Source organism: Oryctolagus cuniculus, chromosome 13, assembly GCF_051225735.1.
Source record: "Oryctolagus cuniculus isolate XC-2025 breed Fujian yellow rabbit chromosome 13, ASM5122573v1, whole genome shotgun sequence".
In the NCBI taxonomy this organism is placed as follows: Eukaryota; Metazoa; Chordata; class Mammalia; order Lagomorpha; family Leporidae; genus Oryctolagus; species Oryctolagus cuniculus.
In genome coordinates, this window is record NC_142879.1 from 91,711,197 (window position 1) to 91,737,224 (window position 26,028).

The window sequence follows — 26,028 nt, forward strand, 5'->3', positions numbered from 1 at the left end:
GAATTCCCAGAGCTGTGTAGGCAATCATGGGCATGAATATCAGGTGGACCTGAATAGACCAAGCTGTGCTAACAATGGATGTTTCAATGGAATCCAAAACTGGTGACCAGATGGAACACTGAAGGGCTTGATTCTAATCTTTGGGATCATAGGTTCTTCTACTTATGCTTTCAAAGAATGATAAAAGTTGAATTAAGCCCAGTGCAATTGATTTCAGGAAAATCAAAAGCCATGCTGACATCCTACTGACCTGAATTTGTAGAAAGGAATTCAGAAACACAATATAGAGATGATACTGTAAAATTGGTCCTAGTAAATCAGTACTTGATTAATACCAGTGTTTTCTATGCAGAAAACTCTTAGACTTCATCTTTTGAGAATCTGAGAATTTTTATTATAAAACTCTTTATGTAATAAATATCTTTACCTATTGCAGTGACATTTATTTCCTGTTGTAATCTGATGCTTAGCTACTCTGCGGTTATAATTGACCTTCAAATAACATTACAACTGTGAAAATGGAAGACTCATCCAGCTGCAAGTCTTTATTTCTTTGTAAACATGTAGCACAGGGAGGAGGGAGGAGATACCAGAAGTTGCAAATGAAGAAAGTGACCCAAACACCTTGACTGATTTCACAGAGTCAAGAATCATATTGTTTTTTAGAGAATCACTTCAAATTGTCTTTTTTTTGTATATTTCTTTTATTGTGCCTATAGAATATTTGAGTCAAATGAATAATGGAAGACAAGCAGAAATTCATTATTGAAGGTTGCAGAAATAATATACCGAATTTTGCAGCACAGTGGGAGTGCAACAAAGGTGTTCTCATCTATGTAAAAGCCATTCAATAAGAGAGGGAGGAGATATATAGGACGGCACATACTCACTCAGACCTACCTCCAATGGTGGAACTAGAAATGTGCCAGGGGATTTCAACTCAACCTTACCAAGTAGGCAGGTACCAATGCCAGCACACTTGGTAAAGTGATAAATATAAATACACAACTGATCAAAAAGATAGGGTAAGTGTCGAAGAGATTACACAAATAAGACCAGTGTAAGCAAATAATGAAAGATAGAATCAAAAGTGAGAGAACATGGGAAGCAGAACACACAGCAGACTCATAGAATGGCAAATACCCAAAACAGCACTCCTGCCTCAGAATCAACCCTTGGGACATTCGGATCTGACTAAAAGGTCCATGAGAGTCTCGCAGGCATGGAAAGCCATGACATGGTGGCAAAAAACAATCTAAATGAAGGATCCTGGTGAACAACACCCCAGCAGAAGGATCAGGCCATCAAGGAGAGAGGCGCCTTTCTCTGAAGGGAGGAAGGAACCTCCACTGTGATATGGCCTTGACTAAACAAATTCAGAGTTGGTGAACTCAAGGGGCTTCCATAGCCTAGACAGCTCATAGCAAGAGTCTCGGGTGATTGCTGACATCATAAATAAGAGTGCCAATTGTTAAATCAACAACGGGAGTCACTGGGTTCATGCTCCCCACGCAGGATCTCTGTCCTTAATATGTTTAACTATGAAACTCAAAAACAACACTACTAGTCGAACAATACCCTATACCTGGTTCAGTTGTGTGAGTGCAACCAGTTGAAATCCCTGCTTAGTATATACTAAGTTGATCTTCAGTATATGTAGGTAATTGAAAATGAAACGTGATAAAGGGCGGAATGGGAGAGGGAGTGGGTGAGGGGAGGGCCACGGGAGGGAGGGAGGTCGGGGGGGAAGCCACAACAATACAAAAGATGCATTTTATATTCTACTTAAAACTATTGGTTGAACTCTGTAATTAATACACAATTACTCTTAGGTGTTTAATTAATGCTATAACTAGTACTCAAATAGTATTTTACACTTTGTGTTTCTGTGTGGGAGCAAAATGTGGAAATCTTTACTTAACATACGCTAAATTGATCTTCTGTATATAAAGATAATTGAAAATTAATCGTGATGTGAAGGGGAAGGGGAGAGGGAGCGGGAGAGGGGAGTGTTGTGGGTGGGAGGGAAGTTATGGGGGGGAAGGAAGCTATTGTAATCCATAAGCTGTACTTTGGAAATTTATGCTCATTAAATAAAAAAAAAAGCCATTCAAGCAGAGACATAGCCATACTGTATTATGTACAAGTAGATGGGCTTGGAGACCAGGATTAATACAAGGTTTAAATCCAAAGAATAACCAAGTATTTTGAGTTTAAGGAAGATGAGCAAGATAGTGAAAGTCAATGCTAATTCAGGATATATCAGAATTCAAAGCTGTATTTCACTGGTTAGGATTAACAGTTTAGTTATGATTGGAAAGCAGCAAAGAGTACTGAGGGATGCCAAGTGACCCTGTGGTGTAGGGCATGGGCAGTTTCTGGCATAGTTGGAGTCCTGAGGACCTGTCAGGATATTCAGTTCTATTCAAATTGCCAGTGGCAGAGCTCTAGTTTTAAATCAGAAATATTCTTTTTCAGATAAGAAAAGTGACAAACATTGGAGATTTGAAAGGCATAGATAAAGCACTTAATAACTATGCCTAGACCTAGTTTCCAGAAATAATGCCCTTAAAATGTGACATATCACCTTCTTTATAAGGCATGCTGTTTGACAACATACTATTACTGATTATAACATATGCTCTACTCTTCACTTAGGACACAAATCCTCTTATATACAAATCAAAAATTATGAATTTATACAAAATTTGTAGATTCCCTTTAAAATTACTTCATAAGGCCCATTTTATCGACAAATTTCAGTTTGGACAATTATTACAAATCACACACTTTGACATATTCTTTTTTAAATCATTATTATTGAACAAGGCCATAAAACATAAAATATACACTTTCATTTTGGGCTTAATGATATTTTTCTAAAAGTTACATAACATGTGAAAAGATACTGTGGATCTAGGCCTCTGGTTTCCTTTTACACAATGCCGTTAGACATCATTAACCTTTCGCCCTCCACTCAGCAGCAGCCACTCTGCAGTTTTTAAGGCATGTGTTTCAGGAGTGTTCCCAGGATTTTAGCTCATCAGGGTTGCACATTCCTATTGCAACACTAAAGAATGAAGTTACAGGAAAGATTTTGTCAAAGGGGAAGTTGAAATGCTAATTTTCCCTCAGTTAAACTCCTGAAGTTTTATTGAGGGTCAATATTTGAGAAAATGCTCCATACTTGTTGCTTGGATTCTGTGTGTGTGTTTGTGTATGTAGTGTAAGATAATTAGTTGTCTCAAGCAAAGTGTGATCAAGGACAGACTTCAACTTGAAAACATAAAAAATAAGAAAAACAGATACTAGATATTTAAAGGGTTGTAACTTAACACATCATCAATAACTATTCAACCAGTAGCTTCTAATACTTAAAAAATAGCAGGTGGGAGTTTATAAAGAGAAAATTAAATACATCTGATTTTGTAAGTGATTAACCTAAAAATTCTGTTTCATATAAAGTAAATGAACAGGATTCTGATCTCTTCTTAAATGTGGAATACTGCTTTAAATTTACTCCTCCCCTACGTTGCTAAAATTAGACAGGAATTTGAGTGTAGACTTCCTGTTATTTGTGTACCCTGTGAAGCCAGAAGAAACAGAGTGTGCTTGGCCAGAGGAGTGAAAGGCAATGGATCCCAAATATCAGCGTGTGGCGTTAAGTGATGGTCACTTCATCCCTGTACTGGGATTTGGCACCTATGCACCTGAAGAGGTAACTTGTGTTGCTTTGTCATTGAGGGGGCAAAAGAAAATAGACTTAGGAAGGGTGAAAGGAGACCCAGGCTGTGATTCTCAAGGTTTCACTTTTTGTTTTTCCGATTCACTGGGCTGGAGCTGTTCCTCAGAGAAGACTGAATTTAGTCTCATTTTGTTCCTCATGACAATCAGATCCTGTGATCCTCTGCTGGTGATTTGGAATACTGATTTGCATCCTGTTTCAGTTGTTTCGCACTTGAGTGGAAGAGATCAGTGTCAGCACTCAAGAAGAGTGCCTGTCAGCTTGCTTGCAGTTGAACTGGTTTCTCCACTTTACACTATAATCCAAGAAATATTTCCTCCTTCCAATAAGGGCTAATCCAGAGAATTTGTTGTTGTTGTTGTTTCAAAAGTTAGTAGAGAGGAAATGCAGAGCATTTGAGGAGGGAATAAGCTATTATGAGACGGGGGTAACGTTGAGACCCACACAGTAATTACTGGACATGGGCTCAGTAAGTTTTTCCATATACTACTCTAACCTCTAGGATGCTTGCCTGAAGGCAAATACAACATCGTGTTAGAGGAAAACTGGAAAATAATAGGAACAGGGCTATATTATTGATCATTGACAGTAAGTGTTAAAGGAAGTTGTACAGAATGAAAGCGAGCATAGTAGAGGAAATTTTGCACACTGATATTATCCTCTACTTGATTGTATGACATGAGACTGTTTACTTCAAATCTGATGCTCCACCTGATTCTTGTGGTAGACTTAAGGAAATCACTGATGAGTATTTTGATGACATGTGAACGATTTCATTTTGTTTGCAGAGCAAAGTGGCATGAAGGTGGGGGAAGGATCAGGGACACTAGTGATATTTCAGCCTTGGTGAATCTCTGAGTGCCCTCACATCTAAGAATGCAGAGGATTGGTATTAAAAAAGGGCAAATGGAATCACTACCTACATGTAATTTCATTGAAAAGTTCAGCTTCTCAGTTTTTTAAAAATAAGTGGAAAAATTTTTCTTAGACTTACATCTTTGATGTTTCACAAATGCACTTTCAAATCATTATCCAATTTGAGAAAACCAGTAATTTTAAATGGAATTCTAAGTATATCTTGCATAGAGGAAATGCCTTTGTTTTAGGAATGACAATTCTATGATAAGCCCTTACATGACACAATTAATTTTTCATGTAAAATTTCTATAGTACAGTATAAACCTTGCCAGCACTTAGTCTTCTTTTCTTTATTTTTTAAATTTTTTGTGGACACAATGGTCCTGTAGAAAACAATGAACATAGTGCCCTACTGTCCATTGAGCTGTGTATTTTCAAACATATTCCTGGTTAACTTCAGGAAACTCCTATTCTTTGTTCTCCATTTCCTATCATATGAGGATGGTGTCTGTAGCTAAATTTCTTGTGCTGACAAGTGGAGTGTGTATCCCTGCTTTTATTTGAGAATCTGAAATATGGTGTGGGCCAGCAGAGGGGGGTCTATGTAATTAAAAAGTCTTAGGAGTGGAGACTTTACACATTCAGCATTCCTTGCTGATAAGTTTCCCATTATGTTCTTAAATTCAGCTCAGGCAATTTAAAAATGTTTTGTTTATCTCACTGGCAGAGGATTCATAAAAGCTTGTAGTGTTTTTCTTCCATATTTCATCCCATTCACTTTTACCCTGTGTAACTTTCCTTTGCAAGTTCACTGATTAATTAACAACCATGATTATCTTTTGCATTATCTTTCTAGCAAAGCAATAAACCTGGCTTTTTTCCTGAAGACTTTGATGCCATTAATCAATGGGGTGGCCTAATGTGAAGAGGTGCCTGAGATGCCTAACTCTTGCTGTTAATTCAGGGAAATCAGGGGATCTGGGAAGGACTCATCCCCTTAGAGTGCAAATGCAGAATTATCCCAAGAGATGAGGAAAAATGGATTCTTAAAAGGTCACTAATTATATCTTAGTTACTTTCAATCACATGCATCTACAAATAATAATTTCAACTCCTTCTTCAGGTCCCTAAGAGTAAAGCTTTGGAATCCACTAAAATAGCTATTGATGCTGGGTTCCGCCATATTGATTCTGCTTATTTGTACAACAATGAAGAGGAAGTAGGTCTGGCCATCCGAAGCAAGATTGCAGAAGGCACTGTGAAGAGAGAAGACATATTCTACACTTCAAAGGTAGAGTGTAGAAGATGTGCAGGGGAGCTGGTTAATTAAATGTTGTGTAGGCATGATAATTACTTGATATTCTTCATAGGTATTGAGTAATTGCTCCTATTAGTAAAACCATAAACATGCATTTTCCTGTATCACAAAGAGACAAAGGTGCTGGCTTTCTTATTATTGCTATGTTCAAATTTATATATTTTTAAAATAAAGTTCCTTTGATTTATTGAATGCCAACTCCAAGCAATGTGATTCAGCATGGATTGTGGAATCAGAGAGATCTATGAGCTAAAAATGATATTCCTGATATCTTGGGTGACATTTTAAAATTTCTTATTATTGTAAATATGAGTTGACACTTTTTACAAAGAGTTATTTATTTATTTGAAAGGCAGAGCTATAGAGAGACAGAGGGAAAGATAAAGAAACTCATCCATCTGCTGCTTCATGCTCTCATGGCTGTACCTGCTTGGTCTGGGCCAAGATGAAGTGAGGAGTTAGGAACTACAATCTAATCTCGTATGTGGGTGGCAGGGGCCAATTATTTGGGCCATTTCTGTGGCCTTCCGAGGTACATTAGCAAGAAAGAAGATTCTAAGTGGAGCAGCCGGGCCTCAATACAGCACTTCAATATGGGATGCTGGCATTGCAAGTGGTGGCTTAATCCATTACACCACAGCAATATTCCAATGTTCAAAATATTTTTCTGATAATTATGCAAATAAAATAGATATTTATTCTGGCAGGCGCCGTGGCTCAATAGGCTAATCCTCCACCTAGCGGCGCCAGCACACCGGGTTTTAGTCCCAGTCGGGGCGCCGGATTCTTTCCCGGTTGCCCCTCTTCCAGGCCAGCTCTCTGCTGTGGCCCAGGAAGGCAGTGGAGGATGGCCCAAGTGCTTGGGCCCTGCACCCCATGGGAGACCAGGAGAGGCAACTGGCTCCTGCCATCAGATCAGCGCGGTGTGCCGGCAGCAGCGCGCCAGCCGTGGCGGCCATTGGAGGGTGAACCAACGGCAAAAGGAAGACCTTTCTCTCTGTCTCTCTCTCTCTCACTATCCACTCTGCCTGTCAAAAAAAAAATAGGTATTTATTCTTTAGCATTTCATTTAATGGTTAGAAGGATCAGACCATTAAATTACTTTGTAAACTGTCAAACATAACACAAATGTTGATCATTATTATTACTTGATAAAATTTGTGTCTCTGATGTAATTACCTTCCATGCACTGACAGATTAATGAGTAATAGCTAAACAAGTGAGAGAGGTCATGTGGTTGGGTCAAGTCACAGGAAATCCAAACTGGAAGGGAGAATTTTCCTTCAGTGTTCATCAGCTTCTAACCAAGGGAAAATATCTCAGTATTAGGTGAAGAAAACCAAGACTTTTGGCTAACATATTAATTTATGACAAATTAAATGCTTAACATTGCAGCTTTGGTGCACTTTTCATCGACCAGAGCTGGTCCGACCAGGCTTGGAAGAGTCACTGAAAAAACTTCAGTTGGACTATGTTGATCTCTACATTATTCATTTCCCAACAGCTCTGAAGGTAGGCAACTAACATCATCAAATGCATTTTACTATAGCTGTTAGCATGACCATCATTTTCATGAATGATTAAATGTCACTGATATAAATTTACTTATTTATTTTTAAAGATTTATTTTATTTATTTGAAAGGCAGAGGGAGAGGGGAGAGACAGAAATAGAAAGACAGATCGTCCTTCTGGTTCACTCATCGAATGGTCATGAAGGCCAGGACAGGGATAGGCTGAAGCCAAGAATTCCATCAGAGACTCTCATTGAGTGGCAGAGGTCTAAGTATTTGGACCATTTTCTGCTGCCTTCCTGGGCATATTAGCAGGGAGCTGGATAGGAAGTGCAGCAATTAGGACTCAGGACTTTGGTGCTGCAATATGGGATCCTGACATCATTGGAACACTTTAATCTTCTGTGGCACAAAGCAGGCTTCTGATATAAATTTTAGAAACAGTTTCTAAGTTATAGAAACTGCCTAAAGCAAGTAAAGCAATATAGTTTATTGGATTATATAAAAGGGGAAGCTAAGCCATGAGTGATATACACATTTGAAGTAACCTTAGAAACTGCCTGTATTTAGAGCATTCATTTTCCTCTCTATTAACCTAATTTTTGTTGGTTTTGTCTGAGCCTTTTTGTGGTAGCTTATATGGTCATGGGGCAATTATTTTCTCATGTTCATTAATATCTGATAGTTTCTTTGCATCTTTTAGAATTAAAAATATTATTAAAAATTTTATTTCCTACTCTGAATCAAGTGCCTGCCCATGGAACAAAAGGTTTTGGGGGAAGATGAGGAACATCCACTATTTGTGGAGGTCAAGACAGGTAACTGTTGACTTGCCCAGTGAATGACAGACATCTTTGAACAGGAAAGAACAGAGAAACACAAAGTAACACAAATCTATGGGACCCTATTATGATCTGGAAAATAGTATTTATTAACATGTGCAGTGACTATAAGAGAGAGAGGAAGTTTGTAGTCTAATGACATTCCTTGCAGATTCGTATGCAGCATATTTTGCAAACATAAGTATATGGGAAGTTGTTCCATTATTTCATGAAAATTTATTGCTATCTCCATAAATATACTTCAATGTTTTGCTATGGGTAAATATCTGAATTTGATAAAACCAAGAAAAATAACTGCTTCTATTCCAGCCTGGGGAGGAGATTATTCCAACAGATGAACATGGAAAGACAATATTTGACACAGTGGATATCTGTGCCACTTGGGAGGTGAGTACTCCCAGGAGAGAGTAAACAGGAAGTCAGAAGTGGGAGCATCAGATCACATTTCAATTTGTGAGAATGAGTTATGCAACTTTGGGTCTTGAGATTTATGTCACCAACAAGTGTTGATGCACTGTAGTGGAGCGAGAGGAAGGTAATACTGGGACATAACAGAGATAACTGGGGGCAATGATGTCAGGCATATTTTGCCTCCCATGTACAATAATGTCTCTTGTTTTCTAAGGAGGACACAGGAATTGTTTTTCTTGTTGCTGATTTTCTTTAGTAGCTTTTCTCTTTTGGTCAGTCAGTGCCCACTAGCCTCACTGTAATTTCTTGACAATGTTCCTTTTAACTGTGTTATGCATTTATACTGGCTTAGCCAATTGTGGAAATATTTCTTCACAATCTTTCCTCTCAGGCCATGGAGAAATGCAAAGATGCAGGATTGGCCAAGTCCATCGGGGTATCCAACTTCAACCGCAGGCAGCTGGAGATGATTCTGAACAAGCCAGGGCTCAAGTACAAGCCTGTCTGCAACCAGGTGAGGACTCTCAGCCTCTTCTCCTTTTGTTATTATCCTCTTCTCATACTACTGCCACGTGTCTAGTTGTCCTCCACTCTGTCAAACTTACTTTGTGTAACCGAAGATTCTATTAGCCGAACCTCTGTATGGAAGTGTATGGATGGGTCTCCATTGTCTCTACATTTTTAAAGGCTGACTAGAAAAAGAAAATGTTATATATATACACACACACACACACACACACACACATATATACATATATATATGACAGAATACTACTTAGTCATGAAAAGAATAAAGTCCTGTCTTTTCTCATAAAATGAATGCAACTGGAGAGCATTATGCTTAGTGAAAGAAGTAATTCCTTAAAAGACAAATATCGGGGCCAGCGCTGTGGTGCAGTGGGTTAACGCCCTGGCCTGAATTGCCGGCATCCCATAGGGGCGCCGATTCTGGTCCTGGCTGCTCTTCTTCTGGTCCAACTCTCTGCTGTGGCCTGGAATAGCAGTGGAAGATGGCCCAAGTCCTTGGGCCCCTGCACCCACATGGGAGACCTCGAGGAGGCTCCTGGCTCCTGGCTTTGGATCAGTGCAGCTCCAGCCATTGCGGCCATCTGGGGAGTGAACCATCAGATGGAAGACCCTCTCTCTCTCTCTCTGCCTCTCCTCTGTGTAACTCTGACTTTCAAATAAGCAAAATAAATCTTTTTTTTAAAAAAAAAAACAAGTATCATATGTCTTCTCTGATATGTGGTATTTAACCTAGAATACAAAAAAAAAGTAAAAATGAAATTGAAATTGATATGTTTTGAATGTTGTTGTTGTCTGTATCCCTGTGGAACAGAGATACTTTCTACTTGTTTCAACAATGTTCACATATGGTTAGTATTACATTAAGCCTGCAATTATAAAGTAAAAGTATGTTATTGTGAAAATTACAGAGAAAAAAAAAAAGGAGAGGGGAATTGAGGGAGGAAGGTAGGAAGGATGTTAGTGTGGTTATCTTCTTAGAATTGTATCTATGAAATACATGAAATCTGTTGTCTTTATTCATTAAAATTAAAAAAAAATGAAGACTATAATCAACACACACAAACCATAAATATGTAATATTGTAATATTGTTTATATTAATTAAAATGTTAAATAATCATTTCTCAGTGAGAACTGTGGGATTAGCTTAATTGTAAATATTATTTCATATAAGACTATAAAATTTATTTCATTTAACAACTTAGAAATAAAGTGTGTTTTTTTTCAGATAAGTTATTGCTAGGAAGTTTTTTTTTTTTTTTTTTTTTGGACTGGCAGAGTGGACAGTGAGAGAGAGAGAGAGAGAGAGAGACAGAGAGAAAGGTCTTCCTTTGCCGCTGGTTCACCCTCCAATGGCCGCCATGGCTGGCGCACCGCGCTGATCTGAAGCCAGGAGCCAGGTACCTATCCTGGTCTCCCATGGGGTGCAGGGCCCAAGCACCTGGGCCATCCTCCATTGCACTCCCTGGCCACAGCAGAGAACTGGCCTGGAAGAGGGGCAACCGGGACAGAATCCGGTGCCCCAACCGGGACTAGAACCCGGTGTGCCGGCGCTGCAAGGTGGAGGATTAGCCTAGTGAGCTGCGGCGCCGGCCCGCTGTGAAGGTTTCAAAGTAAGCAAGTAATGCAGAAAAAAATTAATCAGGTAATAATGGATGTGTACATAAGAATTAAACTTGAAGTCATCCACAATATTTAAATAAGCAGTTATATCATGAAAAAAAGATATTTTTATTGAAATGTGCATAACACTATTGAAATGTAAATTTATACTAACATATTTTTGAAGTTGTTGAAAAGATTACTTTTTCAAGCCATAGGAATTTTGAATTGTACCATAATTTATGTTGTATTTTTATGTGTAAAGTTGTTTATTTAACAAAACATATTAGAAAAAATTTACTCCAGCTGGTGCCGTGGTTCAGTTGGCTAATCCTCCACCTGCAGCGCCGGCAGCCCAGGTTCTAGTCCTGGTCAGGGCAACGGATTCTGTCCCGGTTGCTCCTCTTCCTGTCCAGCTCTCTACTGTGCCCCGGGAAGGCAGTGGAGGATGGCCCAAGTGCTTGGGCCTTGCACCCTCATAGGATACCAGGAGGAAGCACCTGGCTCCTGGCTTCGGATCAGTGCAGTGTGTCGGCTGTAGCGGCCATTTGAGGGGTGAACCAACGGAAGGAAGACCTTTCTCTCTGTCTCTCTCTTTCACTGTCTAACTCTGCCTGTCAAAAAAGAATTTACTCCAGAAAGCTGAACAGATGATTTTCAATGTGTTGAGCATAACCTACTTTACTTTTCAAATAAACTAAATTCATATCTGCACAAAAAGCAGAAAAACTGAGGAGACCTTAGTGCTGAAATATATGTAATTATCTGATCAAGAAAAGCATCAATTATTAATGAAATCGCAGGTGGAAGAGAAATGTTCCCAGGTCAATTAATTGTCCAATGGATGATCACCTGATAAAGGAATTGGTAAAGGTGATGTGGAAGGAACTGTGAACATGAAAAGCCATGGAAACATGGAGTGATGAATAAAGACAAAGTGAAATAAGCAAGGTTGTGTGGCTTGGGTTTGTGTGGTGTTCAGATACCTGAATCTTTCCTTTTGGTATCTGCTTTCAGGTGTCTTGAACAGAACCATGAATCCAGAAAATATTAACTGGAGCCTATGATAATATGTAGAAGAGAAAAGAAATTACCTATTCATAATGATACTAGTAACTGGCAGAAACAATAACCAGAGATTTTTTGGCAAAACTAGAGCCCATCTTGTTCTAAAGCCCATTTCAGTCTGCACCTCCTCCCTGCATTCTGCCATTAAATCTACTGTGTAAGAACAACTATCCTATACCTTGTTTTCTGTTCTAACATAGCTTCCAGCAACTTGGAGTCACCAAGTAAATACCATGAATTTGGTATATAATGATGCAGCATCCTGATTTTCAAATATAAATATCACAAAATCAATATGGCTTTCAATATTATCTTTATTCCAATTTTTATTATAACAACTTTCAAAACATTGGGAAAAGTTAATGTAATAATGCAGTTCTTTCCTTTTTTCCACCTATAGTCAAACTTGTTGACACATTTTCATCTGTCCAACATAAGTGGGCATATATAAGTATGTTTATATGCATATATGCAATATTTTGTTCAACCTCTTGTTAGTATGTGGTAGGTAAGCATTATTATTTATTCCTGCAGACATCAGAAAGCATCTTCTGCATATGAAGATACTGTCCCACATAGTTATAGTTTTATTATTGGTTGTAAAGAAGTTAACGATTACACTCTCCAATCATTTAACATCCAGTCCATATTAGAAATTTGCATTGTTGCCTTGATTGTATTCTATTCACAGTGTCACAAAGCAGTAATTCAAACAGGGACTTTTGGCATTTTTCTTATGCTCTTTTCACTTGGAAGAATCAGCAATATTTTTTTCTTAAAATTGCTAAAATTCCTAAAGATTGCTGTCTTGTAATAATAGATTAACTGGTTTTATGTAAATCAGAGATTATACTTGAATACTTTTCTTTTTTTAATTATTTATTTGACAGGCAGATTTACAGATATAGAGAGGGAGAGGCAGAGAAAGAAAGGTCTTCCATCCACTGCCTCACTCCCCAAATAGCCACAATAACTGGAGCTGGGGTGATCCGATGCCAGGAGGCAGGACCTTCTTCCACATCTCACACATGGGTGCAGGGCCTAAGCACTTGGGCCATCTTTCGCTGATTTCCCAAGCCATAAGCAGGGAGCTGGATCAGAAGTGGAGCAGCCAGCACTCGAACCAGCACCCATATGGGATGCTGGCACGGTAGGCAGTGGCTTTATTTACTACGTCATAGTGCCAGCCCCTGATGTGTTATTACATTAAGTTTAAACATCTTTTTTTGTGAGGACAATGTTCTTAGAATGTTGTGTTCCTAAAATTGTACTGTAGTACATGGTACAGATCTGCAAGTTTTTCCAAAACCAGCAATGCTACTTCTATTCATTTGGTTAAGCTAGTAAGAGCCAGATCTTTTTTCTGTGAATAATTACTTCACTCACTGTAATTTTTGTAATCTGTTAGACAATAATATTCAACAGAGGAAGTGATATTCTATAACAAATTTTTATATATACCAGGTGAGTTTTCATGTTAGTTATTTCATTGTGATTTGTAAATAATTATTTACATTTTAATTACACTTTCTACTTTTCTTACTTTGCATTGTACTGTAAAAATTCCTGCACTTTAAGTCATGTCAAGTATAATTATGTCTATGAGACAGGGTAAACTTTAATAACTTCCTTTTATTATAAAGAAGTTACCATAATAAGTACCATCAGCAGGAGTTAATTGTTTCCATCTCTCTCCGCCTCCTTCTCTTCCTATTTCCTCTATCTCCTGTTCTGTATAGCATTTCTATGGATTTTTGTATACTCTAAATGTTATAATAGGTTTTACTCATTATGTGTTTTGATGTTGAAATCTATCCAAAAGTTACCAGTGATATTCCTATCAAGTTGATTTTTTCATCTTTCAGAGATGCTTTAATGAGTTTTCGTAAAACTTTTGCTCTCAGGCACAGTTGAATCTCTATGGCTCAAATGAGTGGTTTCTTCATTTTTCCCCAATATCTGGTGTTTATCATGTCTCTCCTCAAGGAATATGTGATTTAACAGCCAAGATCTCTTCCACAGAGTTGTTTTGTCTCAGGAATGTCATATTTATACCTTCCCAGGAGACAAAATATTTTAGTCATTGTTTTCAAAATATTTTTACTTGATGTTTATACTTTCAGTTTAAATTAAATTTTTTTCAATTCAGCTACTTTTATCTGCAGCATTCCCATTCATATTAAATTAGCATTTCATTTATCTTTTTTTTTTTTCCATTTTCTATTTTGGCTATGTACAGGTGGAATGTCACCCCTATCTCAACCAGAGCAAACTGCTGGAATTCTGCAAGTCAAAAGGCATTGTTCTGGTTGCCTACAGTGCTCTGGGATCGCACCGAGAACCAAAGTGGTAAAGTAACAACAAAAACAGACCTCAGATACCCTGTTGATGAAATATTTTTGGTCATACGATACTCAGTTTTATGGTAGAAACTCAACTGGCTCAGAAAGAGTGGAGTATTTGCATTTCTAGCAAGATCTGATGATACTGATTTTGCTGGTCCATGGACCTCTTTCAAGAAGCACTGGTCTATAGTAGGTCCTTTGTTCTCTTTTGGAAGCTGTCGCTCCCCCTCTTCGTGGAGGAATGACACTAAACCCTGCGCTGTTCTTTCGTCTGCTCGGCCCTTCCCGGGTTTGCTGCTGGTTCTTCCCGGGTTGGCTACTATCCCTTCCACCTCCATGGAAGGGCAGTTCCCCCTGGCCACATTCCCCACTTCCGCAGGGGAGCAGCACACCGCCGGCCGGCTCTCTCGGGGGCTGCACAGGTGTTCCTTCAGCTAGATGTTCCCCTTAGATGTTCCTGGTGCATGCCGTCTCTCTCCTCCTTTATAGTCCTCCTCCGCCAATCCTAACTCGGCTGCCCACACGCCGAGTACGCTGCTCTCCTCCAATCAGGAGTAGGTCCTACAGTTTATTGGTTGAACTGGAGGCAGCTGTGTAGAAGCTGTTTTCTCCTCTCCCAGCGCCATATTGTGGGAGAGCAGATGCATAGAATAAGTCTTAATTCCAGTAACTCAGTCCAGTCCGGGTTGCTCCCCACAGGAAGCCTCCTAACAAACTGAATGCTGAGCATCTGGAATTTGCTTTTCTGCCTCTTCTACCAGGGTGGACCAGAGCTCCCCAGTTCTCCTGGAAGATCCAGTCATTGGTGCCCTGGCAAAAAAGCACAAGCGAAGTCCAGCCCTGATTGCCCTTCGCTACCAGCTGCAACGTGGGGTTGTGGTCCTGGCCAAGAGTTTCACTGAGAAGCGGATCAAAGAGAACATTCAGGTGATGAGGGCCTGGGTCTGGAGGCATCAAGGATCCCACAGAGTATCCTTCACACATGTGCTTCTTTGTAAGATGTCATTCTCTCCATAGCATGTTTCCATGATCAAAACTTTCTACACTTTTCTACATCCTTTGTTTGTGGCTGATGTGTGTCATATCTTCTTCACTATTGAGAACCTGACAATATCCTGTTACATTATCTTATGAAAGTGATATTATATTTCCTTCTACATACACATATGCACATATATATTTACAAAGAATATCAGGGGAAATATTTAGTCTAACTGTTGTGACACTGCTTGGATTCAGCCAGACCATATAGGAATGCCTTTTTCTGTTTCTGATCCAGCTTAACATCAATGCACACCCTGGACGACTCCAAGTGATGAACCAAGTACTTGGATCACTGCCACCTATGTAAGACGTCAAGATTGAGTTTTAGGCTCCTGGCTTCTGCCTAGCCAAGCCTTGGCTATTGAACTACCAGATAGGAGATTTCTCTCTCTCTCTCTCTCTTATAAATAAATGCATTAAATGAGTATCAGAGATTTCCAAAAGAATAAGTACACTTCTGATTTAACACCTCTTTAAAAAAAATTTGTGACAGAGGAGAGGGAAAGAGATCTTCCATCCCCTGGTTCATACCCTAATGCCTGCAATGGCCAGCCTGGGCCAGACTGAAGGGCAGAAGCCAGAAAATCTGACGGGGTCTCCTGCGTGGGTGGTAGGGCCCCAAGAACTTGAGCCATCTTCTGCTGCTTTCCTTGGCACATTAGCAGGGAGCTGGATTGCAAAAGAACAGTGACGACTGCAAATGTGATATGGGATGTCAGAACTCCAGGGGGCAGCTTAAGCCACTGTACCACAAGCCAACCCCTTCACTTTTCTTTTCAACAGATTTATTTACTTATTTCAAGTGCCTTCATTATGTTGGAAAGTACAATCTTGCTTTCCAGAATGGTAAAACATTTGCAAACTTCTTATATTCAAAAAAAATTGTCCTGGCTATTCTTTACTGATTTGTCAATTATATAAAATTTTAATCAGTTTTCAACTTCCTCATAGAGTAAGTCTTTACCACATTGCTTGATATTGCATTGAACTATTCATTTTGAGAGAAGTGGTTTTTAAAATATTTTTCTTTTTTTGAATTGTCAACTTTATTTTATACTTGAAAAGCAGAGAGAGGGAAGATGGGAGAGGGGAGGGAGGGAGGGAGAGAGAGAGAGAGAGAGAGAATATCTTCTAACCACTGATTACCTTCACAAATGCCCATGATGGCCTGAGCTGGGACAGCCCAAGCCAGCAGCCTAGAACTCAGTCCTGATCTCCCATGTGACTGACAGAGACACAAATAATTGGGCTATTACTTACTACCTTCCAGGTTGTGAATTAGCAGGAAGTTGGAATTTGAATTAGTGCTGGAACAAGAACTGTGTCTTTTTGATAGGAGGTGTGGGTGTCCTAAGGGCCTTCTCACTGCTGTGCACAATGCGTATCCTTAGGACTGACTTCTTCACAATGCTGAGGTTTACTGTATACAAAGTTCCAGTAATTTAGGTGGTCTTTTAGTATATTTCAATAAATTTGATAATTTTCTCCATTAAGGCATTTGCCTGTATTTTGTCAGGTTTAACCAGAAAGAATATAATTCTGATAGTCCTTTGATAGTTTCCCTTCTGTTTTGAGAATTTTCAAATGTACAGGAAAGTTCAAAGAATTATACAATGAAAACTTATTATCTGAGTTCATCAATTATTGCATTGGAGACTTCTAAATTCTTTCTCTGTATCATTATTTTGGGGTATTACTATTTATTCATATAAGTAGCCCTTACATTAGCAAATTTTAATCATCACTTTGATGTTTAGGGTGCCTCTAATACAGACAGTGAGATCCACTTTAAGCAAGTTCCTGTGCCCTTTTAATACAGTAACATTATATATGGGAAATTCTTGTTTTAAGTTCAGTTGAAAGGACTTTTTCTTATTCTAATTCTTCATTGATGGGATAACAAAATTCAACTGTATCAACTAACTTTACTAAATTATTTAATATATGTCAAAGTTTACCTTTAGATTCTTCTGTCTTGTAAGTACATGGCCCTATCATTTTTAAATAATGTCAGCCTTTTTTGATCTCTAGATGGTTTTGAGATTTCCTTTTATCTGCAGTGTTGCATAATTTGAATAAATTATATCTAGTAATGCATTTTTAAAATATCTCCCAAGTAAAAATCGTAAGGTAGTAATACAATGAGTTCTCATATGCCTCTCACCCATTTCCCCTATTAACATCTCATTTTGGTACATTTATCACAATTAATAAATCACATCCAGCTTTCCCTATTCTTTAATCCAAGCTCCTTTCATCCTTCCTACTTCTTCTGGTTTCTAGCAATTAACACTCTGTGTTCAGAATTTTTAAAGAAAATTTAGCTCCCACACATATAGGAGAACATGTGGCATTCATTTTTCTGTGTCTGACATATTTCATTCAACATGATGTCCTTGAGTTCTATCCATTTTTCTGCAAATGACAAAATTTCATACTTTTTTAATGCTGAGTAGTATTCCATTGAATAGATTTATCACATTTTGTTTATCCGTTTAGCTGATGATGATCAGCTTGGTTAATTCCATGTCTTGGCTACTGGCTATTTTGAATAGTGCTGCTATAAATATGATGGAGCAGGTATCTCTTTGATGTAATCAGTATATGTATTTTGGATATATACCCAGTAGTGGGATTGCTGGATCACATGGCAGTTACATTTCTAGTTTTTAAAGAAATCTCTATACTGTTTTCCACAGTGACTGCACAAATTTACATTCTGTCAACAGTGTATAAAAGTTCCTCTTTCTATACTTATCAGCACTTGTTATTCTCTTTTTGATAATAACCATTCTGACAGGGTGACGTGATTTTTCATTGTGGTTTCAATTTTCATTTCCCTGATGGCTACAGATGCTGAGCACTTTCCACATATTTGTTAGTTATTTTTTTATTTCTTCTTTTGAGAAACGTCTAGTTAGATACTTTGCCCATTTCTTAACTGGATTGGCCTTCTTGTTGTTGTTGAGTTTTACAGTGCTGATATTCTTGATATTAATCCTTTGTCAGATAAGTTACTGTTAATTTTCTCTCATCCTGTCAGTTGTCTCTCTCTCTCTCTCTCTCTCTTTTTTTTTTTTTTTTTTTTTTGTAATCCCCTTATTTGGTTTTGTTTGTGTTGCCTGCACTTCTGGCGTCTTATCCAAAAAGTTATCACTTACACCAGTGTTTTGAAATGTTTGTCCGGGGTTTTCTTCTAGCAATTTCATAGCTTTAGGTCTTACATTTAAGTATTTGATCCATCTTGAGTTGGTTTTTGGGATACAATGAGAGGTAGGTATCTAATTCCATTTCTCCACATGTATATATCCAGTTTTGCTGGCATCATTATTGAAAAGGCTATCTTTTTCCAATCCGTGTTTTTGTCACCTATGTCAAAAGAGTTGGCTGTGTATGTGTATTTATTTTTCATCCAGTATTTACAGATGACTTAAATCTTTTGATATGATATCTCAAAATGTTTGGAAACTTTTCAGATATTTTAAGTATTCTCTTTGTACTATTTGATATAACTTACTGTGATTTCCAGATTGACAAATGAAAATAATAAACTTTTCCTATTTCTCTAATAGATATTTGAATTCACATTGCCTCCAGATGACATGAAGGTCTTAGATGGCCTGAACAGAAATGTTCGATATATTACTGCTGATTTGTAAGTATTGATGACCTTGGTAAAAATGTTGCCTCAATTTATTTTCTGAGGATGAATATATAAAAGGATATTAGTCGCTATTCACCATGCACTGTGCTGATCACCAATGTGGTTAATCTCTGGTTCTAAATAGAATTTTTTTTATCACCTCCATATGGAATTCTTCAGTAAATCCTTTCAACTTAATTCCTTTAAGAGTTTGGAATTTCTCCCTTTCTTTTTACTGCATTTTTCTTAAAGAACCAATCATGGCATTTGTATTGAAAAAAGCTGGCCAAATATTTTAAATGTTTAAATGAAACATTTAGAAATGTTTCATTGTGATTTTCTAAAATATGGTCCTCTTAACCCAGCTAATGAAGTCTTAAAGGCACATTTAAAATCAAGGACTGGGGAAGTATGCTAAAAAACAGTAACAGGAGAGAATTTGCACTAAAGAAGAGATCTTTATTCTTCTTCTTGCTGCAAGATTTTAGAATCTGACAAAAATATTATATTTGAGGGTAGCAAAGAATATACACCTGTGGGACTTTTAATTTGTAATATTAATAAATGTAATAATTAAGATAAAGGAAGAAATTAGTATAATGCAAAATTTAATGTACTCAAAATGGCACATATGTTATGATTGTTATGGTTTTTATTAGTATTAGGGAAAATGAAGAGTGAAGTAAAAACAAAATGCAGAGACAAAGGGAGTGGCAAGCTGAATAATTCCTATTCTCTATTAAATATTCTAATAAGTATTCATTTTTAACACATTGTGTTTTCTGTAGTCACTAAAATATAGATATATGTAAATTATGCAGGAAACTCTATGGGCGAGGAACTCTGTCTTATCAACAGCATTCTTTCCAGTTCCTAATCTAATACACTGTGTCACATCTGGTGGGCAATGAGCAAACAAAGAAAGAATAAAAGGGATGTTAAATTGCTAACAGTAATCTATATCCCTGAAATTTTTTTAGTATTGAATAGCATCTGAATGTGTCTGTTTTCAAAACAAAGTAAATTAGATTTTGCTTGAAAGTGTGCTTTTTTCAGACACTTCAGGTTTTTATTTTAATGTAATATTAATACAAAGAGATTCAGTATGCTCATATATACATTTCTAAGTATATAATGATGTTCCCTTCTTCCCTCCCAATCTCCCTCTCCTTCCCTCTCCCTATTATTTTTGCTTTCCTTCTTCCTTGAGAATTTGATGTAAGAAAGCAATGAGTATCACTTTGCATTGTTGAAATATGCAGCTAAAGGAGAGAAATGTGATTAAATTTTTATTCTGTGTGTTCTATATGTTAATTCCAGGTAAAAGATTATTGTTTGAAAAAGTTATATGTGATTAAAATGTACTATAAAGGCATGCACATGAATATGACAGATTTTATGATTTTACAAAAATGGAACTATTATCTTTAATAATAATTTCACAGAAATCACTTCATTATTATACCAGAAATGTATTTATTGAGTTTATACTATATATTCTTCTAATTTTAGTGCTACTGGACATCCAAATTACCCATTTTCTGATGAATATTAACATGGAAGCCTTTGTCAGACTTCTACCAGAAGACCCTTTCTTGTGAATCATGATTCTGGAGCCATCTCAGATGCTGGTGAATGGGCACCTCTCTTCTGATTAATCCATGCTGATTAGCAACTAACACTCAGCTAGAGCTAAATCCACAGGGTGAGAAGCCTTGGCACTACATTTCTGTCACTTTCTGAAAAATAAAATAATGTTTTTTTTTTATTAAAGATGCTTACCTACCATAGATGCTGTTACTTATTTGTTTCATTCTGTCTCCTAAGTCTTCCCCCTGCTCATTGATTTGCTTAGAAGATTGGAGTCCTGTAGTGTGACATGGTTACAGCTATTCCTTAGATGTGACTGGGATTTGGAGTAGGAAGAATTGTCAGACTGGATGACAGAAAAGATTTTTTAAGTTTTTCTGCAGTGCTTCAAAAAAAAAAAAAAAAAAAAAAAAAAAAAAAAAAAAAGAACTCTAACTTCACAGAGCCTATGAGGGTGAGGCAATACTGCAAGGATAACCAACAGTGCAGGCGCTCCCTTACAGCAGCTCAAGAATCAGTTCCTGAACTCAGGTGTCAGGGATCCCTGGGGCGAGGGTAGTCAGTGATGGAAGAGGAGGAACCAGCCTGGAAGCATGATTAGGGGTCAGGTATGGGGCACATTGAGGAGGAGGAAGTTGAGCACATCTCTGCTTGGGGATATTGACAAATATTCTTCATAATGATATCTACTGATAAAAACTCTCTGTATATTTTATTAAAGAATCAGGGCTGAGACTCAGGCTTAGTCTGTTCATGTTTGTTTCTTTCTTTTTTTTGACAGGTAGAGTTAGACAGTGAGAGAGAGAAACAGAGAGAAAGATCTTCCCTTCATTGGTTCACTCCCCAGATGGCTGCCAAGGCTGGCGCTGCACCCATCCAAAGCCAGGAGCCAGGCGTCTCCTCCTGGTCTCCCATGCAGGTGCAGGGGCCCAAGCACTTGGGCCATCCTCCACTGCCCTCCCAGGCCACAGCAGAGAGCTGGACGAGAAGAGGAGCAACAGAGACTAGAACCCAGCGCCCATATGGGATGCCAGCACTGCAGGCAGAAGATCAACCAAGTGAGCCACGGTGCTGGCCCCTGTTCATGTTTCTAAAATGAGAAGCAATGAGCTTCTTGTGGCTGTACCTGCATAGGAAATCAGAGAAACAACTAGTTGACTGATACAGAGAATTCCAGGTTATGTGATATTATGTGTACATATATGCATATAACATCTACATAACAAGTAAATATGGGAAATGCTAAAAATTGGTATCCCCTAAAAATATATATTAAAAACACAACAGAGTATATTTTGGAGAAAACTCTCAAAAACATACATTTGGTAATTTGGATTATAGAAATGCGTCTCTGAATATTAACTCCATATTCTCATTTTTTCAGGATTTTAAGTAAATTTGATTGTCTCAAGTGTTTGATACTCTTAAATGTTGTAAACATAAAACCTGTCAGACCAACTAGTATAAAAGACAAAATATTCCAAAGTCATTACATACCAGTGTTAAGTAAATATTAAAAATGTTAAATTATACATCAGTATAAGGATTAAAACAGATTTGAGAAACCATTTCTGAAGAAATAGAGGCTGATGGCTTTGTAGCAAAGACTTTAAAACAATTGTCTTGATGACACACAGTTTGCCAAATACAAAAGTGAAAACTGAGCAAAGTACCAAGAAATCAGGAAAGTAATATATGAATAAAATAAGAATAACTAAGATATGCAAATTATAAACTAAGAAACCAAATATAAATTCTGGAGCTTAATAGTACACAAAAATATCCTTCAATAATGAAGAAATGGGCAGGCACTTGGAGTAGTAGTTAAAACTCCATTTGGGACAATTATGTCAGAGTGTTTAGGTTTGAGTCTTGAATCTGCTCTCAATTCCAGCTTCCTGTGAATACACTCCCTAGCAGGCAGCAGTTTATGGTGCAGGTAGTTGAGTCCCTGCATTCATGTGGCAGAACACGATTGAATCCCTCCTCTTGACTTTGGCTTGGCCCCACACCAGCTGTTACAGGCATTTGTAGAGTGAACCAATGGATGGAAAATCTCTGTCTCTGTTTCAGTCACCTGCTTGCCTCTCATATAAATAAAATAATATTTTTAAATGAAGGTGGAGTTATTGAGATGATCTCAGATAAACAAAGTCAAAACAACTAATTAGCACTGGAATTGCCATACAAGAAATGTCAAAGGGAGTTAAAAAGGTTGAATGAAAGGATGCCGGACAGTAACTCAATACAATATAAAGTTAGAAAGGCATCCACTAAAGGCCAAATATATAGCCATGGGTAAAGTATATACTTTGGAATGCATCACTTTATCTTTTTTCTTTCAAGTATTGAAATATAAATTCATACAAATAAGCAGAAACCTATTTTAATATGTTTATAATGGATAAAGCTCTAATCAGTAACATAAAGTGATGGAAGGAAGAGTTATAAAGAAGCAGAGATTTTTTAATTTGTTATTCAAGTGAAACTGATAAATTTAATGTACATTGGTATAACTTCTATGTCAAAAACAGTGACATAGGGCCAGTGCTGTGGCACAGTGGGTTAACGCCCAGGCTTTAAGTGCCGGCATCCCATTTGGGTGCTGATTCTAGTCTCTGCTGCTCCCCTTCTGATCCAGCTCTCCGCTATGGCCTGGGAAAGCAGTAGAAGATGGCCCTAGTGCTTGGGCCCCTGCACCCACATGGGAGACCCAGATGAAGCTCCTGGCTCCTGGTTTCAGATCAACACAGCTCTGGCCATTGCAGCCAATTGGGGAGTGAACCATCAGATGGAAGACCTATCTCTCTCTCTGCCTCTCCTTTCTCTCTGTAACTCTGACTTTCAAATAAAATAAATAAATATTAAAAAAAAAAAAACAGTGACATGAGGAGTGGCTGTTTGACCTAGTGGTTAAGATGTTAGGATGACCGTGTTCTGTGACAGCACACCTGAGTTTTACCCCAGGTCCCAGTTTCTGATCTTGGTTTTCTGCTAATGCAGACATTGTGAGGCAATGTTGACAGCTCAGGTCATGGAGTTCCTGCCACCCTTGTAGAAACTCTGGATTGAGAAATTTCTCCTGGAATCAACCCCCCCAGCCATTCCAGAAATTTGGTGAGTAAAACTAGGTGATGGAAACACTTTTTCTCTCAAATGAATAAACCAAAATTTTAAAACTTGATAATAGATTAAAGGGAGATCATTTTAAATGGGTCAACTAGTTAATAATATAACTAATAAAAACATTTGTACAATAAACATCAGTATTACAAAATATGCAAAATATACACAATATACAAAACACAATGACATAATTGAAGGAAGAAACTGACCACAATAATATTTGTAGGAAACTTCAATACCCATCTTTTAATAATAGGAGGAAATTGGCAAAAAAAATTCTAATAAACTAAATGCCAAAAATGTAATAACCCAAATCAAATTCTTAGAATCATACATTCTGATAACACGGGATTAAAAATAATCCTCAGACATTAGAGAAACCTAGCAGAAATGGATAGATTTCTGGATACATACAGCCTACCAAAATTGAGCCATGAAGACATAGAAGACCTAAACAAACCAATAATCATTGAGTCAGTTATAAAGACCATCCCAACATAAAGAAAGCAAAGCACTGGATGGCTTCACTGCAGATTTCTACTAGACATTTAAAGAATTAACTCTAATTCTTCTCAAGCTACTCAAAACAATTGAAAGGGAAGGAATTCTGACAAACTCCTTCTATGGAGCCAGCATCACTTTAACTCCTAAACCAGAAAAAGGTAAAACAGATAAAAAGAACTGTAAACCAATTTCCCTGATGAACATAGATGCAAAAATGCTCAACAAAATACTAGTCAATCAAATCCTACAACACATCAGAAAGATTATTCACCCAGACCAAGTGGGATTTACCCCTGGGATGCAGGGATGATCCAACACTCACAAATTAATCAATGTGATATATCACATTAACAGACTGAAGGGAAAAAAACATGATTATCTCAATAGACTCAGAGACACATTTGATAAAATTCAACATCCTTTCATGATGAAAACCTTAAGTAAATTGGGTATAGAATGGACATTCCTCAATATAATAGGGCAATTTATGACAAACCCATGGCCAGTATCTTATTGAATAGGGAGAATATTGAAGAATTCCCACTAAAATCTGGAACTGACATGGATGCCCACTCTCACCTTTGCTATTCAATATAGTTCTGGAAGTTTTAGCCAGAGGCATTAGACAAGAAAAAGAAATCAAAGAGCTACAAATTGGGAAGGAGGTATTCAAAGCATCCCTGCTTGCAGGTGACATGATTCTATATATAGGGGGTGCAAAGGACTCCACCAAGAGACAACTGGAACTCATAAAAGAGTTTGGTAAAGTTTCAGCATATAAAATTAACACATAGAAATTAATAGTATTTGTATACACAGCCAGTGCCATGGCTGAGGAAGAATTTCTAAGATCAGTCCCATTCACAATAGCTACAAAAATGTTAAATACCTTGGAATAAATTCAACCAAGAATATCAAATATCTCCATGATGAAAATTAAAAACCATTAAAGAAAGAAATAGGAGAATAAACAAAAATGGAAAAGTCTTCCACGTTCATGAATTGGAATAATCAATATCCAAATGTCCATACTACTGAAAGCAATTTACAGATTCAATGCAATGCCAATTAAAATACCAATGACATTCTTCTCAGATCTGGAAAAAAAGAAACAATGCTGAAACTAATATTGAAGCACAGGAGATTCCAAATAGCTAAAGCAATCTTATACAACAAATACAAAGTCAGAGGCATGACAATACCAGATTTCAAGATATACTACAGATCAGTTATCATCAAAGCAGCCTGGTACTGACAAAAACACAGTTGTTTTTTTCTTCTGCACTGCAAAAGAAACACTGAGCAAAGTGAAGAGGCAACCAACAGAATGGGAGAAAATATTTGCAAACTATGCAACTGATAAAGAATTAATAACCAAAATTTATAGAGAGCTCAAGAAACTCAGCAACATCAAAACGAACAATCCAGTCAAGAAATGGGCAAAGGACTTGAACAGGAATTTTTCAAAAGAGGAAATCCAAATGGGCAACAGACACTTGAAAAGATGCTCAGGATCACTAGCCATCAGGGAAACGTGAATCAAAGCTCCAATGAGGTTTCACCTCACTACCATTAAAATGGATTTCATACAGAAATCAGCAATCCACAAATGGTGGCAAGGATGTAGGGAAAAGTACCCTAATCCACTGTCGGTGGGACTATAAACTGGTTCGGCCTTTGTGGAAGACAATATAGAGAAATCTGGATATAGGCTTACCACATGACCCAGTCTTCCCACTCCTAGGAATTTACTCAAAGGAAATGAAATCAACATATGAAAGAGCTATCTGTACCCCCATGTTTACTGCAGCTCAATTCATAATAGCTAAATTGTGAAATCAACCCAGATGTCCTTCAATTGGAGACTGGATAATGAAATTATGGTATATGTAC

At 37.6% G+C, this 26,028-nt stretch overlaps 1 protein-coding gene across 1 annotated transcript; it reads left to right on the forward strand.

Annotated features, from left to right (window-relative positions):
- Nucleotides 1-3,579: 3,579 nt before the first annotated feature.
- PGER5 (prostaglandin-E(2) 9-reductase-like) lies at nt 3,580-20,705 on the forward strand. Its single transcript, NM_001287557.1, is given in 9 exon segments — nt 3,580-3,718; nt 5,727-5,894; nt 7,317-7,433; nt 8,585-8,662; nt 9,078-9,200; nt 14,123-14,232; nt 14,990-15,155; nt 18,845-18,927; nt 20,428-20,705. Coding segments are annotated over 9 exon segments (972 nt in total). The 5' UTR covers nt 3,580-3,634; the 3' UTR covers nt 20,471-20,705.
- Nucleotides 20,706-26,028: the final 5,323 nt, after the last annotated feature.